This window comes from Pan troglodytes, chromosome 6 (assembly GCF_028858775.2).
Source record: "Pan troglodytes isolate AG18354 chromosome 6, NHGRI_mPanTro3-v2.0_pri, whole genome shotgun sequence".
Taxonomy (NCBI): domain Eukaryota; kingdom Metazoa; phylum Chordata; class Mammalia; order Primates; family Hominidae; genus Pan; species Pan troglodytes.
The window spans coordinates 138,105,913-138,122,599 of NC_072404.2; the positions used below are offsets into that span (position 1 = coordinate 138,105,913).

Here is a 16,687-nt window from a genome sequence, read left to right on the forward strand (position 1 = left end):
AAAGGAAAAATGAACAAGGATGTGGAGGGACAATGAAGAACACAATTGCACTGTCAGTGTGAATAGCAAACAAATTCCTGAACTACCAGATGTCATGGAACAAGTACCCCACGCAAGAGTACACAGAGCTGCAATGACCCTGGAACTCTAGGTGCAGGGACTGCCAAAACTACAGATGCATTCATTGTCATAGCTCTAGTGATTTTCTTGGACAAATGGTAGAAATCACTTTAGCCACCCCACCCCCATCCGCTGCTATCCTCTAGTGGCAGAAACATTAACAGTGGCCAAAGAATGACAATTTATCTTGATTAGGTGGGCAGCTAATTTATCCTTTTAGGGACAGCTGTCATGGGGTCCTCAGTGTCCTCTCTCTTCAGTGTGGTCCCTCGTCCCTCAGGAAATGACTTTACTCTCCCAGGGTAAGCTCAAAATAACACTTAGTGTTCCTGCTAAATCCTCCAGTAGCCCAGTGCTATGCAGTTCTTTCAAAGAAGAGCTCCTGTGATTAACACAAAAGTCTCTAAAGTTGTGTGTAAAAAAGCCTTTGTGTACCAAGCAAGGCATGGCTCACACCTGGTCATTTGCCCAGTTTTTGCTGATTCTTCCTGGCCTTAGATTAGTGTCTCTCCTCCTTTAGTCTTCCATGGGGTGGCAGTTATAGCTAACTACTGCCCTTCTACCTGTGTCTGAACTGCAGTATTGTTAACACTGAGCAACTCACAAGATTCCTCTTCACTAGGTCACCCTCCAAGGCTGCGCAGCAATTCAAATCCCAGTGTTAGCCTTAGAGTTCAAAGCTGCTCATTAAAATTATGCATGCTGAACTGTAATAATAAATTCTGGGCTAAAATTATAATTTAATATTTTTTCAAAGTAATTTAGAGTGAAAAATTTCAAAATTTTCTGTTATTTTGTATAATTGGGAAAAACAGTCAAGTTTTTCAAATTAACACATAATAGTTGCATTACAACAAAGATATTTATCATTCACTTATTCATTCATTCAAAAATACTCGAGTGCCAGGAACTCTGCTGGACCCTGAGAATATAGTGAACAAAAGAAACATGACCACATCATAATAATAATTTCTATATTGTATCACTTATTTCAAGAATAGTCTGGCATAGATTAAACATTTTATTTAAGAAAACAAATTGGGGAGTGGGGAGAAACACATGGGAAGTAAATTTGCCATGACTAAGTATCAAAGTCGTTCTATGTATTATGAATATGTAACAATTATTGTAAGTAACACTGGACACTAAAATAGTTGCTGTTCACTTAAAGAGTGCTAGTATTTTATTTTAAAATTTCACTATACAGATGCATATCACAAAAAAAAGTACTAACTGCTTGAACAGAACTATTTATCAAGAATAAGAGTAATAAGATTTTGTAAAATGTTCATGCCAAGAATGCAAAAGAAAAAAACAGCACAATAACCTCACAACTAAGACATACTATAAATATGTTATCAAAAGATAATTTTTACTCTTCCTAGCACATAAAAGATAATTTATTGTTTTCAAACTTAATTGATAGTTTCTGTATTAGAACAAACATATTACATATCAGTAATTTTCTTACCAAAATAGAACCCAATATATGTACAGTAAATATTTAAGAAAATAAGTTTGTCCTTAGCTTTAACATGGATGTGTACATATAAATATACATATGTACACTCACAGGAGTAACATACATTGACAAAAAATTACACTTAGCAAAGGTCCAAAATTGCACAAAAAAAATCCCGCTAGGACTTTTTTTCTATCTTTGAGGTTGGACAAAGAATGTATAAAATTACTGAAGTAACAAAAAAGGACACAAAAACCACACTTCAAACAGACAAACTGCTTGTCAGTATTAGGACCTGATTTCACATACAGGTTTAATACACTTCCTCAAAAGTCATACCATCAAGGTGAAGGATGAACATCTTCCACTACTGAATGAGGCTGGATGTCATTATTCTGAGAAGTAGGGTTCTCCTCCACATGGATTACTTTATCTGAGGTTCCTGCAGGAGAAACTTCATTATTTGTCTCCTCTTCACTAGGTGATAAGGTTTCAGGCAGTTCATTTGACATTAGAACTTGCAAAGGTTCTGTTCCATTTTCAACAACCACTTGAATCCCCAAAACTTTAAGAATATCACATTTGCAAATGGGGCATGTCCCATGGGGTAAAATCCAGGGGTCAATGCAATTCTTGTGGAAAAAATGTTTACAAGTCAGAATACGAACTATGTCATTAGGCTTATAGCGTTCAAAGCAAATTACGCAGCTATCCCCATTTGGATTTATTTCTTCATCCCCCTCTTTTACTACTCGAAGTTGGAGTTGTCCAAGTGCGTTCTGAAGATCTGTTGTTAATCGCTGCCATCTCCGGTTCTGAATCCTTGCTAAACAAAGTCTATGAATGTGATAAAAGATGAAATATGCTAAGGTAGCAGTTGTCACAATCACAAAAGAGACCAAATAGTGATTCATCCAGATGATGTGCTTTCTCCCCACCTCAACCACGGCTGTAATGAGAACTCCCTTCTTAATTAAATGGAAAATTTCCGTGCCTTTTAAGTTACCAATCATAACCACAACGACATCTTCAAATGCCTGATGAAACATGGGGAACACCTGGTTGCCAGTTCCTGGAACGTTATAGATGATCACTCCACTGGCTCCCTTCTCAGTTGCCACTTTAATTTTCTGTGTGAAGGTACAACCTCCCCGTTCAATAAGTGCAAGCCAGGTCTCTGAGTACTTTGATCGGCTGAAAATGGTATTGGGATTACATGCATTTTGGATTTTTCCCTCTGGTGGCACTATAACTCCTGCCACTCTCTTCAAAGTGGAGCTTCTTCCAAAGACTCCAGTCTCTCCCAACTCTGACAACACATGATTCCCAACATGAAATGATATGTTCATATAAGCCATCCAAACAACACTTGCTCTGCAACAGTTCTGACTAACAAGCCAAAGAACACTGAACTTCATAAGCCAGGAAGAGGCAGTGTTGTTTCTCCAAGTGCCAACCTTGAGTAGATGCATCTCTCTCTTCTCCGAGTGACTTAAGAACCAACTCAACAGTTGCACATCTGTTGACAATTAATTTAAAATAACGAAGAGAAAAAAATCTTCAGGATACAAACAAGATCCACTGTCTTCCAGCATGTTTTTGTAAGAAATTCTTAAAGATGGCTTATGAGTTTCAGATGTCTTACTAGAGAGAGGTGAAAAACTTTAGATTGAAAAATAAATCCCCTACTGTTAACTCTAGATACTGCTTACTGTTGTGTGATGTGATTATGACATGCAAGACCCAGCAGCCAATTAGATAAGAGCTTAGAGCATACTGTGAATTTATTGGCTTAAATGCTGTTATGGGTGATTTCTATGTTGTTATAAGATGGATATAATCACTGAGCTACATATAATGGTAGTAGGTAGCACATTAAACTAAAAATTAAATCTAAAATTCATACAATGTGTGCTCTTTAAAGTCTGAAAGCGCATGTAAGAATGTTTTATTTTCCCAGCAAGTGAAGGAGATATTTCCAACAAAATGACAAGCTAAAAAAAAGGATAATTAAAAATTAGTGCAGTGACCGGATGTGAGGCAAAAGTGGTGAGCTTAGTGACATTATTTTTACATCAAAAAGTAAAAGTCACACTGCTAATTTTTGATTCATCACATAAACCATTATATTGCATTTATTTAATTTAAGCTTTCTGAGAAGTTTGTGGCTTTTGTTTTATGGTTTTGCTGTTTTAAAGTAAGGGATCCTGCTCAGTTTACTTCTGCCTCACTTTCTCTGTCTTACATTGACTGTACAAATGTAGTAAGACTGACAGGAGTAAAGAAAGGACTGATATCTAGGGAAGCTAATTTCTCTGCAGACTTTGATGTCTGTTATTAAACAAACAATATTTTGAAAGAGGAGGAGAAAGGGTGTCAAGGGAAAGATTAAATATAGTCATATTAGTTTGGCACAATTCATTTTTTAAAAAACAGCTATTAAGAAAAACTTCAAGGTGCACACTTAAAGTTAACCATTAGCAGCAATAAGTAGATGCTTTTATCAAACATTTTTGCAGAACTTAACAAATATCCCTATTAGAAGATTCCACAGGCTCTGTCCACTCTGCCTATGTTTTTGCCACAATCATGTCAGTGGCACAATATGACCTCAAAGCTAAAGGATGGCATGTGGACTCACAAGCATAGTAAGTTCACAAGCAGCCACGCTGCTACTGGTACACTTTCTTGGCGGTGAATCTCAGTGGGTTTTTTCCCACCAGCTAGGAAACCGAGGCCAAAGATTCTGACCTTGAACATGAATGTCTCTGGTCTACATACGTAAAGTGCTAGAAGTCACTTTTGGTTGGAACTCACCAGGACTAAAGGAGCTGTTACTTCTTATGAAATGTAAATCTACAACATGGTAATTTGAGACAAGAAAGATGAAGGAACAAAGGGTCCTATGGGCCAACAAAAACTAGTATAAAAAGAATACTGATGATATAAAACATACCCATAAAGGTTGATTTTCTCTCCCAAAGGCCATTAATCCGATTTTATTTTCATACATCCCTGCACATTTTAAAAGGTAGTATATGGTGTGTATATTCACAAAGTGACACTGAGGTATCAAAGGTTTAGCATATCATCCAGAAACAGAAATTTTCATCAATACAACAATACCTAAATCTTTCTGTCTCTCATTGTTATATAGGTGTTTATTCATCTACTAGAAAAAAGGAAGATGCAAAATAAGGCAAAGAATATAACATGGAAAGGCAATTGAACAAAATTTTAGCTCTGCCCTATGTTATCAAAATGCCCCCAGAGAAACATTCATTACCATTTGGAGAGGAAAAGAGAAGCATTTACTAAGGACACTTCTAGAAAAGAAATCTGCTACCATAGCTGAGTCACTATGCTAGGATTTAAAGAGCTCTGGCAAACAAAGGTGAATGTTTGCAATGTTATCCTAAATGAGGCCTATAATAATTTAGAACACGTTTCCTTACATATCCAAAGTACTATCATCTAAAATAATTATTTAGAACACATTACCAATCCAGTGAGTAGCTTTGGAAACTAGATTTCCTGGGTATTAATAAAATTAATTAACCATGGAGAATCAGAGATATAAATTATTAGATACCAAAATTAGTCAAAATGTGGAAACAAAGTACAAGAATTAGTATTAAAAAAGGAAACTTTAAAATAGCATGGCTAATTCTCTATGGCAATGTCACAATCCTAGTAACTTGAAGAAAAAAAAAATTTGTTTTTAACATATACTAATGTTCTTATTTGGATAAGGGCAAAAAGGGATACGATTAAGAAAATGTGGCACATATACACCATGGAATACTATGCAGCCATAAAAATGGATGAGCTCATGTCCTTTGTAGGGATATGGATGAAGCTGGAAACCATCATTCTCAGCGAACTATCGCAAGGACAAAAAACCAAACACCGCATGTTCTCACTCATAGGTGGGAATTGAACAATGAGAACACATGGACACAGGAAGGGGAACGTCACACACCGGGGCCTGTTGTGGGGTGGGGGAAGCGGGGAGGGATAGCATTTGGAGATTTACCTAATGTTAAATGACGAGTTACTGGGTGCAGCACACCAACATGGCACATGTATACATATGTAACTAACCTGCACGTTGTGCACATGTACCCTAAAACTTAAAGTATAGTAAAAAATAAATAAATAAAATAAAATTGACCTAAAAAAACAATTAAAACTGATTAGAAAGACAAGAAGTTCAAATAGCTGGGCATGATAAGGAGTTTTATTTTTAAAACACAAATTTCACCCTTGTTCATACTTGGGTAGAGAAGCTGAAATTTTCTCTCTACATAAAGTACAATAAGGGAATTTATCTAATCTTTGTATTTGGAAAGATCTGGTTACATCTTCAGAAAATTCTCCAGATTTCTTAAGTTTTCAGGATGTCACACTTGCACATGGGACATGTCTTATGGGCTAAAAGCCAGGGGTCAATGCATGCCTTATGGAAAAAATGTTTGCAAGTTAAAATGCGTACTACATCTTGGGGTTTGTATGTGTCAAAGCAAACAACACAGTTGTCTTCATTTAGGTCTAATTCCTCATCCCCTTCTTTGAGAACTCGCAGTTGAAGCTGGCCAATAGCTTTCTTCACATCTGTCTTTATTTGACTTCGCCTCCTGGTGAAAGAATTGGGCACTCTAGGTGTAAGTCTCCAGACGCAATCTAAGTAAAAGTAGGCAATTGTGGCAGCCAGGAAGGTAAATAGAGACATGATGTAATGGCTCACCCAATGCATGTGCATTCTCCCCACTTCAATGATGACTGTCACATAGACTCCTTTCTGAATCGAGTGCAAAATTTCCATGCCTTTCAGGTTGCCTATCATCACCGCGACTATATTTTCCGTCCCCTGGTGAGACATGGGAAATACTTTATTGCCCGTACCTTGATAGTTGTAGATGATCACCCCATTTGCTCCCTTCTCTGCTGCCACGTTGATTTTATGTGTAAAAGTACAGCCTCCACGTTCGATGAGGGCCAGCCATGAGTCTGCCTGTTTGGGCCTGCTGAAATTGGTCAAAGGATTACAGGCATTCTGATTCCATCCTTCAGGAAGTGCCACCACACCAGACACCCTTTCCAGAGGAGAATGATTCCCGAACACTCCACTCTCTCCTAATTCCGATGTGATCTCATTTCCAACCTGAAATGTTATATTCAGGTGAGCTGTCCAAATGGCTTTTCCGTTTGAGTCAGGAAAGCTAAGTAGTAGAAAGATACTAAGCCTCAAAAGTCCAGATGAAACAGAACCATGCGTCAAAGGGGTAATTCTAAGGAAGCTCATGCCTCCATTTGTCTATTAAGAGACAAACATGAGAAAACAAAACAACATCAGTTGTAGAAGAACATAAAGAAGATAGCTTGTTGGCGGCAGATTACTAAAGCACATAAATGGAAAAGGTCTCCCTGGATCAAAGCTATCTTGCTCCTTCCAGTATTTTAATATTTGGTAGATTATCTTTCTCATAATGAAACAAAATAACAAGACTTGTGATTGGTACCATGTGATTTCAAGAAAATTATGACATCCAAATGGGGAAATTGTGACATCAGAGGTAGTTAAACCAATCCAAGAGTTTATATTAGTGCATTGCATCCTGAAATCCTATTGGCCAAAAAGCTAAGCAATGAGTCAAGATACGTAACAATTTGAATAGGCTGTAAAGCAATAAATAAACTGGTAAGAATTTTTTAAAGCCTTGGGTTTCTTCCTTAGTTCTGGATAGACTGAAAATCTACCCAGCCATATAATGTTTTTTCTAGCTGTAAGGCAAAGGCAAAGATAAAAATAATTCATGTATTAGTGCATGTACCTGGGCCAGTTGCCAGTTTTCATGCATGGTTCAACACTACCCAATATGGCATTTTGTGGGATGGTTCAACACTACCCAATATGGCATTCTGTGGGATGGTTCGACACTACCCAGTATGGCATTCTGTGGGAAGTAGGAGCAAACCATTCCCACCCACTTCCCACATTAAATGCCTATCCCACACCTAAAGATCCAACACTAAGAAAACAGTGTAAACTCTTACTGTTAGCCTAATACAGTCCCATCTTCTGGTAAGAACCTACTATGTGCTGGCAAATACTGAGAGTGGACATATATTGGAGAAGAAAATAGAGACGGCCCTACTCTTGTAGAGGCTAAGGATTTTGGATGATGTCCCAAGGACAAGAGAAACACACTGTAGGGTTCTAAGCCAGGGAGGTGACAAATGTGTTTCAAAATGTTCACTTTGGTTGCTTTATGGGGAAAATGTATTGGAGAGGGAGAATAACAAGAGAATGAGCTTAGGCAAAAGAAGATAGTGGCTTGGACTCAAAGTAGCAGCATAGATGTAGAGACACAGACAAAGGCTGAATAACAGATTTAGTAACTGGAAGGACAGTAGTGGGAAGAGGAAAGGATGGCGACGATGATAAAAAATCACTACATGATTTTTGCAAATTACAGAATCTTTACGGCTTTAAAGATGCCTTATTGTTTACTTTTATCTTAAATCTTTATCTAAAGTCTGTTTCAAGGAGCCAATAAATTGGCAACACCCACTCAAAAATTTATTTTCTATCATGTATAGGTTATCTTCTATGTGCTCAGCATGCCACAAAGTCCTAGGGATAGAAAAAGAAAAGACCTTATTTCCTAGTGTGAAAAATGGACATGAACATTTAATCATAGACATGATAGAGTTTTCTCATTTGGACAAAAGCATTTATTGTATCCCCTGGCCTATTTTAGTTAATATTTGTTAGTATTCCCTGTATTTTAGTTAATATTTGCTTTTTTTAAAAAAAACTCTAGGAAACAGTCTACTTGTCCCATTCATGCAATTCTATTGAAGCATGATTCAGGTCACACCTGAACTGTCCTTACAGGTAGACTTTTTTTTTTTCATGTTCAAATGGAGTGAATTCCTGGCTGATTCTATTAACAGTGACAAATTGAAGCCTCATTAAGAAGACGGTTTAACATCATCATATTAGAGGTAATTTGTTAAATCTGTGATTATTTAACCTTTGGAAGTAGGATTACAAAATAATATAACTCTGACTTTTTATTTTGCAGATTTTTTGTGGGTGAAGTGTTTAACCTGTAACTATATTTTGCTTCAAAATATATCTCACATCAAAAGGTTCTCTGTATGGTTGAAAGGACCAATTTGAGGAACTTAGCTCATTCATTCTATTTTTCTCATTATAATATAAAGTGGTTAAGGCAATGATAGAACTGCCCTCTCTTCTGCCCTCGTCTTATAACAAAATAGACCTATAAGAAACAATCATCTATCTCTTAAAAAGTGGTTTTCAGCTTGGGGGCAATTTTGCCTCCCAGGGGACATCTGGCTGCTTCTGCAGACATTTTTTGATTGTCACAATTAGAGAGTGCTACTAGCATCTAGCGAGTACACACCAGCGTTGCCACTAAAACATCTGAAAATGCACATAGTAGCTCCACACAATAAGAAATTATGTGGTCCAAAATGTCAATAGTAAGGTTAAGAAACCCTAATCTAATGAAACAGCCTGAGGAGAGAAGCATCCCAAAACTCTCCCAACCCCGATGGGTGGTCAGGTATAAATTCTCGACACAGAATAAGCTTTTATAATTGACAATGCTTCCATCAAGGATGAGGCCCTCAATGCAACTTAATTTCTCTAGTTTTCCCTGGAATAGAAACAGCAGAGATCTGTACAAGTTACCTTTTAGTCCATTAAGTATCATGACAAATTGCATATATTTTATCAGAATGAGGTCTAAGAGTCTTCCTGGAACCGCATGTGACTGGGAGACAGAGAGAGAGACTGGATGATTGAGGCTACTGTAATCTGTTCCTTTTAGATCATTTATTCAATACATGGACATTCTTTCTAACAGCCAAATATTGAAGAGTTTTTCATTCTGTTGAATTTTGCAGGTAGGTTACAGAGAATTGAAATATATTAGTAGGGATAATACATAATATAGATAATATAGATGATATATAATATATATTATATAGATAATCTATAATCTATAATATATATTATATATTATCTATAATATATATTTATATTATGTATTATCTATAATATATATTATATATTATCTATTATATATATATTATATATTATCTATAATATATATTATATATTATCTATTATATATATATTATATATTATCTATAATATATATATATTATATATTATCTATATTATATATTATATGAAATATTTTATATATTATATAACATTTATATATAACATATTATATCATATATAATATGTTATATATCACATATATTATTATATATCACATATATATATCATATATTATATAATATATCATATATCATATTATATATATCATATATATTTATATATGATATATTATATAACATATTATACATATTATATATTATATTATTGTATATAATATATATTATATAATATTTATATATTATATATTATATAAATATATATTATATATTCAAGGATTTATATATTCAAGGAATATATATATGTTTATATATTCAAGGAATATATATATGCTAATATATTCAAGGAATATATATATATGCTTATATATTCAAGGAATATATATATGCTTATATATTCAAGGAATATATATATGCTTATATATTCAAGGAATATATATATGCTTATATATTCAAGGAATATATATATATGCTTATATATTCAAGGAATATATATATGCTTATATATTCAAGGAATATATATATGCTTATATATTCAAGGAATATATATATGCTTATATATTCAAGGAATATATATATGTTTATATATTCAAGGAATATATATATGTTTATATATTCCTTTTGTAGGCAGGCTAAAGAGAACTGAAACATATTACTAGGGTTGGCTCAACTGGTTCAAAAACTCATTCTACCTAACTCTTGTTAACAGCGAATATGTATATATATATATATATCACACACACTTAAGAGATAGGTTGTGTGTGTGTGTATATATATATAGTTACATGCTCTTAAGAGATAGGTAGAACATATATATATATTCTTTTATATATACATATTCCTTGCTCATATATATGTATATATACTTATATAAGAACAAGGAATATATATATATATAAAATGTGTGTGTGTGTGTACATACATATATATATATACACACATATATATATATGTATGTACACACACACACACATATTTTTTTTTTTCCAGAAACTTACCAGACTTCCCTCAATGTCTCTTTGGCTAGAATTGCTTCACAAACCCACGCCTAATGAAATCCTTGGAAACCGGAGTGGAATCATCATGATTATCTTAGGTTAATCATGATTTATCCTGTTGTAGAGAGCTCTTTCCCTGGCTGAGCACATGGCCAGAGGAAGGGTGAAGATTTGAATGCTGTGTTACCAAGGGGAAAGACATGAACCAGAAGGTAAGCAGGCAGGCACAATGGCAGTTACAGGCTCTAAATTCCTGAAGTATCCCCAAAGGAATAATACTTAACCATTAACCACAACAAACATGTAATATGCACTGTACACAAGGCACTGACATGAGCCAGAGTCTATGTTAATGGGGACACAACATGGCTCTGACCTTAAGGAGGGCATCATCTAGGCAGAATAAAAGAGCTACATGCAAGTTGGATGTATATATGCATGTATCCTATAACTTCCAGGCACCAATTAAATTTTTTAGAAGGTTATAACTATTATTAAGAGAGAAAAAATCAACTAACTGACCTCTACCCCTCTGCTATTCTTTGATCTCTATGGGTAAGAGTGCTCACACTTCCAGAAATCTCTACTCCAATAAAGCAAAACAGATAAATACAATCACATTGCACTGCTCAGATAGCATCTTTAAGATGAAAGGAAAACCAATAAACTACCTCACAAGTGTCAGTATCCAGAGCTATAATATCATGAGAGCTCTCTAGGAATTCAAAAAACATTTATTTTGCATTTAGGCTCAAACATTACAACTATGTATGGTTTTTTTTGCAAGAAATTAAATGAATCATAACGAGATCTGAGGAAAACAGAATATTGACTCTAAAGTACTTCACTGAGAGCAGCACAAAAGCAAAGAGTACTAATGATAATATTTTTCAGAAAGCAGAATCTTTACTTTTACAATTTTTAATGTTTTCATATATATATATAGATATAGATATATATCTTATTATTTGCAAGCATCTCCTCTAATTACAGCTAATACATTACTGGTTAAAAAAACTTCATAGTTTCATGTAACAAAACTAGTTTATACAAAGGCATTTCTGGATTGTGGCAACTATAATTCTTATTTCTATATATATATTTTAAGTAAATTTTGTTGTGTATATTTAATGTGTATAACATGATGCTGTAAGGTACACATATATAGTAAAATGGTTGCTATAATGGAACAAATGACCATATCTGTCATCTCATATAGTTATCCATTTGTACTCCTGTTGCAAGTGCTGCTATAATCTACCCATTTAGAAAAAATCCTGATATAATTCCCTCTACAAAATTAACTATTCTATTAATCTCCTTGAAGGACAGGATTAAATCTTATTCTCATCTTTTTAATACCCAGCTTCTAGGACAGTATCTACCACATCATAGGTTCTCAATAAAAGTTGAATTAAATTGATAGCGTCATTATCCTCTGTATTCTATCCAGTAATATTCCTTATGCAAAATTGTATCTACTGAGTTTTATCTTCAGAAAGGTGATCATTTCAGTAAGAGTATAGAATAGTTAGAATATTCATAATGAGTTCAACTGATTCTATATATGTACACACAGAATATGTGTGTGTATATATATATGTGTGTGGATATATATATATATATATATAGGATATGTAGATCCACACATATTGTATTGGATATACATATATATATATCTTCCTTGCTCTTAGCAATCATAAAACTTGATTCCTTAGCCATACCTTAATACAAAGATAAATGAGCATTTGGAATATGATCAAATCCATTTAAATTGTAATGGGCATAAATAAACTAAATTCAACTCTCTTCTTCATTCAGAATTCAAGTCATGGTCTACATAACTTTAACAATAAATTGAAAACAATTTTTTCCTTATTCAGTCTACCAATTTAGAAGATAGAATGGTAATCAGAGTAGGAACTCATTATTACTACTCTGGGAAGTAACGGGGGGAAAAATTCACATCGTAGTCTTTGCACTAGGAGGCAGAAGGAAGAGGTAAATAGTCTTAAGTAAACACAAGATTAGGACAATATTTGGCCGTAGTATAATTATTATCTTTGAGCTCGGAACAAAATATATCTTCATATTAACACAACCATTTAGACTGGATTTTTGTTTGAGGCAGTGGTGAATAGGCAATATACTCAAAAGAGGAAAAATATATCAAGCAGTTTCCTTTAAATCACCACCAGCAATTGTCCTGTTCTCTTAATAGGCTACTCTGCCCTTCTCATTATTAAGATCCAAGGATGAGGACCAAAAGGTTCTGGAGGCTGCTTCTGGGACTCCATCATTTCAAGATTGTCCTAAAGCTTAAAACAGACTCTAAATCTTCCTAAGCCACAAGGATATGAACAGACACTTCTCAAAAGAAGACATTTATGCAGCCAAAAGACACATGAAAAAATGCTCATCATCACTGGCCATCAGAGAAATGCAAATCAAAACCACAATGAGATACCATCTCACACCAGTTAGAATGGCAATCATTAAAAAGTCAGGAAACAACAGGTGCTGGAGAGGATGTGGAGAAATAGGAACACTTTCACACTGTTGGTGGGACTGTAAACTAGTTCAACCATTGTGGAAGCCAGTGCGGCGATTCCTCAGGGATCTAGAACTAGAAATACCATTTGACCCAGCCATCCCATTACTGGGTATATACCCAAAGGACTATAAATCATGCTGCTATAAAGACACATGCACATGTATGTTTATTGCGGCACTATTCACGATAGCAAAGACTTGGAACCAACCCAAATGTCCAACAATGATAGATTGGAGTAAGAAAATATGGCATATATACACCATGGAATACTATGCAGCCATAAAAAACGATGAGTTCACGTCCTTTGTAGGGACATGGATGAAATTGGAAATCATCATTCTCAGTAAACTATCGCAAGGACAAAAAACCAAACACCACATGTTCTCACTCATAGATGGGAATTGAACAATGAGAACACATGGACACAGGAAGGGGAACATCACACTCTGGGGACTGTTGTGGGGTCGGGGGAGGGGGGAGGGATAGCATTAGGAGATATACCTAATGCTAAATGACGAGTTAATGGGTGCAGCACACCAGCATGGCACATATGTAACTAACCTGCACATTGTGCACATGTACCCTAAAACTTAAAGTATAAAAAAAAAAAAAAAGAAATGACCTTCTGCCAACCCAAAAAAAAAAAAAAAATCTTCCTAAGCCACAATCAGTCATTGAAAGTTTGCATATGCATTGCCTTCCTAATACAAGTCCTATGATGGTTAACTCTGAGTGAGTCTGTGGTTAACTCTGAGTTCCCAGCAGTCAGAAATAACAGGGCAGAGGTGATTAAGGAGATTTTCTCCTTACGTTTTTCCAATTCACAGATCACAAAACCCTTTCTTATTTGTTATATAATTTAATCCCTCCCGTGAAGGAGCAGAAAAAAATGACGACAACATGAGCATAGAGACATCACACTAGCAGAAACAGTGAACAGTGTATTAAAGCACCAGGCCGTGTGACAGATGTGTCTGAAATCCAGTTTCTGCTACATGCTAGCCATTTAAGCTGAGCCACATTGAGCCTCAGCTTTCTCATCTGTAGTCTGGAAAAGTCCTCTAGGGCCTTGATGAGTATTGGATGACATATTTCACATCTGTTTGTAAATCGCCAAGCACACTGCTAGCTTAGCTTGGTAGGTATTCAATAAATGGGCCTTCCTTCCTCTTCTCAATCCTGAAAAACTTTTTCTTCCATTTTCCAGCTAATAAAATTCCCATCATCTTTACAGACCCATTTCAATCTCCCATTTGTGATCTCCCTAGCCAAAACCACCTGTTCCTATGACACATTATTTTTGTACCTATTTGGCAGTCATTTAATTTTGCCTTATATTATATATAATTAGATGCATATATGTCTGTCTATACTTTCACTTGGTTTAGAATATCTTGTGAGCAGTGGTCTTATCTGATTCATTTTTTAAAAATCCTGTTTTCTCCCTCCTGTCTCTACACTAGCACAATAAAACTTGCTCAAGGTCCCTGACAAAATGTTGATTTTCAAGTACTTTCTCTTCAAAATATTAAGACATATCTGGAGCTTTTATAATCTATGCTTTATACAACTACTCACTTTTTTAAAGAAAGAGAACAGGCAATGATTTGACAAGTCTTCCCTCAGTTAAGAATTACATTGACAACAGTTGTCCAGAAAAAGGCTTATTTAATATCACAGGATCAGAGGCCATCTGTCTTACATTTTCTCTCCAAAAGTCGAGAATAAATTTCATCTACATCTCTGTATCTGAAAAATGGACTAAATATGGAATAATATGCAGCCATAAAGTAATAACCATCTCTAACATATAAGCAGCAGCCTTTACAGGGATAAAAATTCTCCTTTAATTATTTTTATGTAAATGAATATATAGCTATCTCTCTCAAGATATTTAAATATAGATCTACAACTATATATCAGGTCATGAGCCCCAAAGAGTCATTATCAAGAGAAAACTATACCAATTATGTATACCATGGTACCTCAGAGAAAACTCTAACATTACATCAGGAGTAATAATTAAAAGAAAAAATTTCTAATTGCAACCAACTTTTTCTCCAATCCAGAATGCCTTCTATTTCTACCCCAAGTGATAGTTGAATCCTGCAGTCCCCACAAAGCTTCCCTGATTAATTCAGTGCAAAGTGAGTTCTTTCTCCTATGAACTGTCACAATATATGTTTTACATTTTTTTTCTTTTTTTAGACAGAGTCTCTCTCTGTCACCCAGGATAGAGTACAGTGGCATGATCTTGGCTCACTGCAACCTCTGCCTCCAGGGTTCAAGCGATTCTCCTGCCTCAGCCCCCTGAATAGCTGGGATTACAGGCACGTGCCACCACACCCGGCTAATTTTTGTATTTTCAGTAGAGACGGGGTTTCACCATGTTGGTCAGGCTGGTCTCGAACTCCTGACCTTGTGATCCACCTGCCTCAGCCTCCCAAAGTGCTGGGATTACAGGTGTGAGCCACCACGTCCTGCCATGTTTTTTATTTTTGTACTTAAACATATTTTGCAGTTAAAACAGTACATACAGCATACATGTACGTTTTTAAATTAAAAAAAAACACTCTTGTATCTTTTAAGCAATAAGCACTATTTTCTTCATACTTTACATCCTTTCTTAGGAAATTATTTCTATAATATCTTGTGATATTTTTCTTCTAGTGTTGAAAACAATGTTACTTTTTCCCCCTCTTACAAAGGTTGTCGTCTTTACCTCTCAAATTATAAGATTTTCGAGGGCAGGACTTCGCTATGCTCCTTCATCTTCCTACAGGACCTAGTGCACTGATTTGTATCAATTTCTTATTTGATTTGATATAACAAAGGTGCTTCTCTGGCATGACTAAGGACCTGCCATGCCTTAGTTGTTTTTCATATTCCCTCTAGAAGCACAATCTAAGAACCATCTATTCAAAATGTCTACATTATTGATTATTTCACTCATTCGAATATTTATCAAGACCCTACTATGTGCATAGTACTTAATAGTAAGTGCACACAATTTTAGGGCTACAGCACTGATCAAAAAGGAACAATCTCCTGTCCTAATGACTCTTTTGTGTACCCAGGGATTCAAAGATTAGGTCATGGTTGTATTTTTTCCAAGGAACTGACTTTCTGATATGATAATACGCTAAATAAGGTATGAAGGAAGGACCAGAGAAGCACAGTATCTTAGTCTGTTTGGGCTGTTATAATAAATTACCATAAACTGGGTAGCTTATAAGCAGTAGAAATTTATTTTTGCACAGTTCTGGAGGCCGAGAAGTCCAGGATTAAGCAGATTTGGTGTCTCATGAGGGCTTGCTTTCTGGTTAATAGAAA

At 35.2% G+C, this 16,687-nt stretch overlaps 2 protein-coding genes across 13 annotated transcripts in view; both read right to left on the reverse strand.

Moving 5' to 3' along the window:
* CADPS2 (calcium dependent secretion activator 2) overlaps positions 1-16,687 on the reverse strand; it is a 567,091-nt gene that overhangs the window by 376,868 nt on the left and 173,536 nt on the right. The window contains exon 3 of one of the 12 annotated variants that reach the window (XM_009454115.4): positions 1,844-6,899. The exons of the other annotated variants lie outside the window; for them this stretch is intronic. Coding sequence (XP_009452390.2) covers positions 5,970-6,899 — 930 coding nt within the window. The 3' untranslated portion in view covers positions 1,844-5,969. Of the gene's footprint in view, positions 1-1,843; positions 6,900-16,687 lie in introns of those variants that run through there. 12 annotated transcript variants of the gene reach the window in all.
* Positions 1,844-3,054, reverse strand: RNF133 (ring finger protein 133). Its single transcript, XM_001146813.6, has one exon. The coding sequence runs from the start codon at positions 3,052-3,054 to the stop codon at positions 1,924-1,926; it is 1,131 nt and encodes a 376-aa protein (XP_001146813.1). The 3' UTR covers positions 1,844-1,923.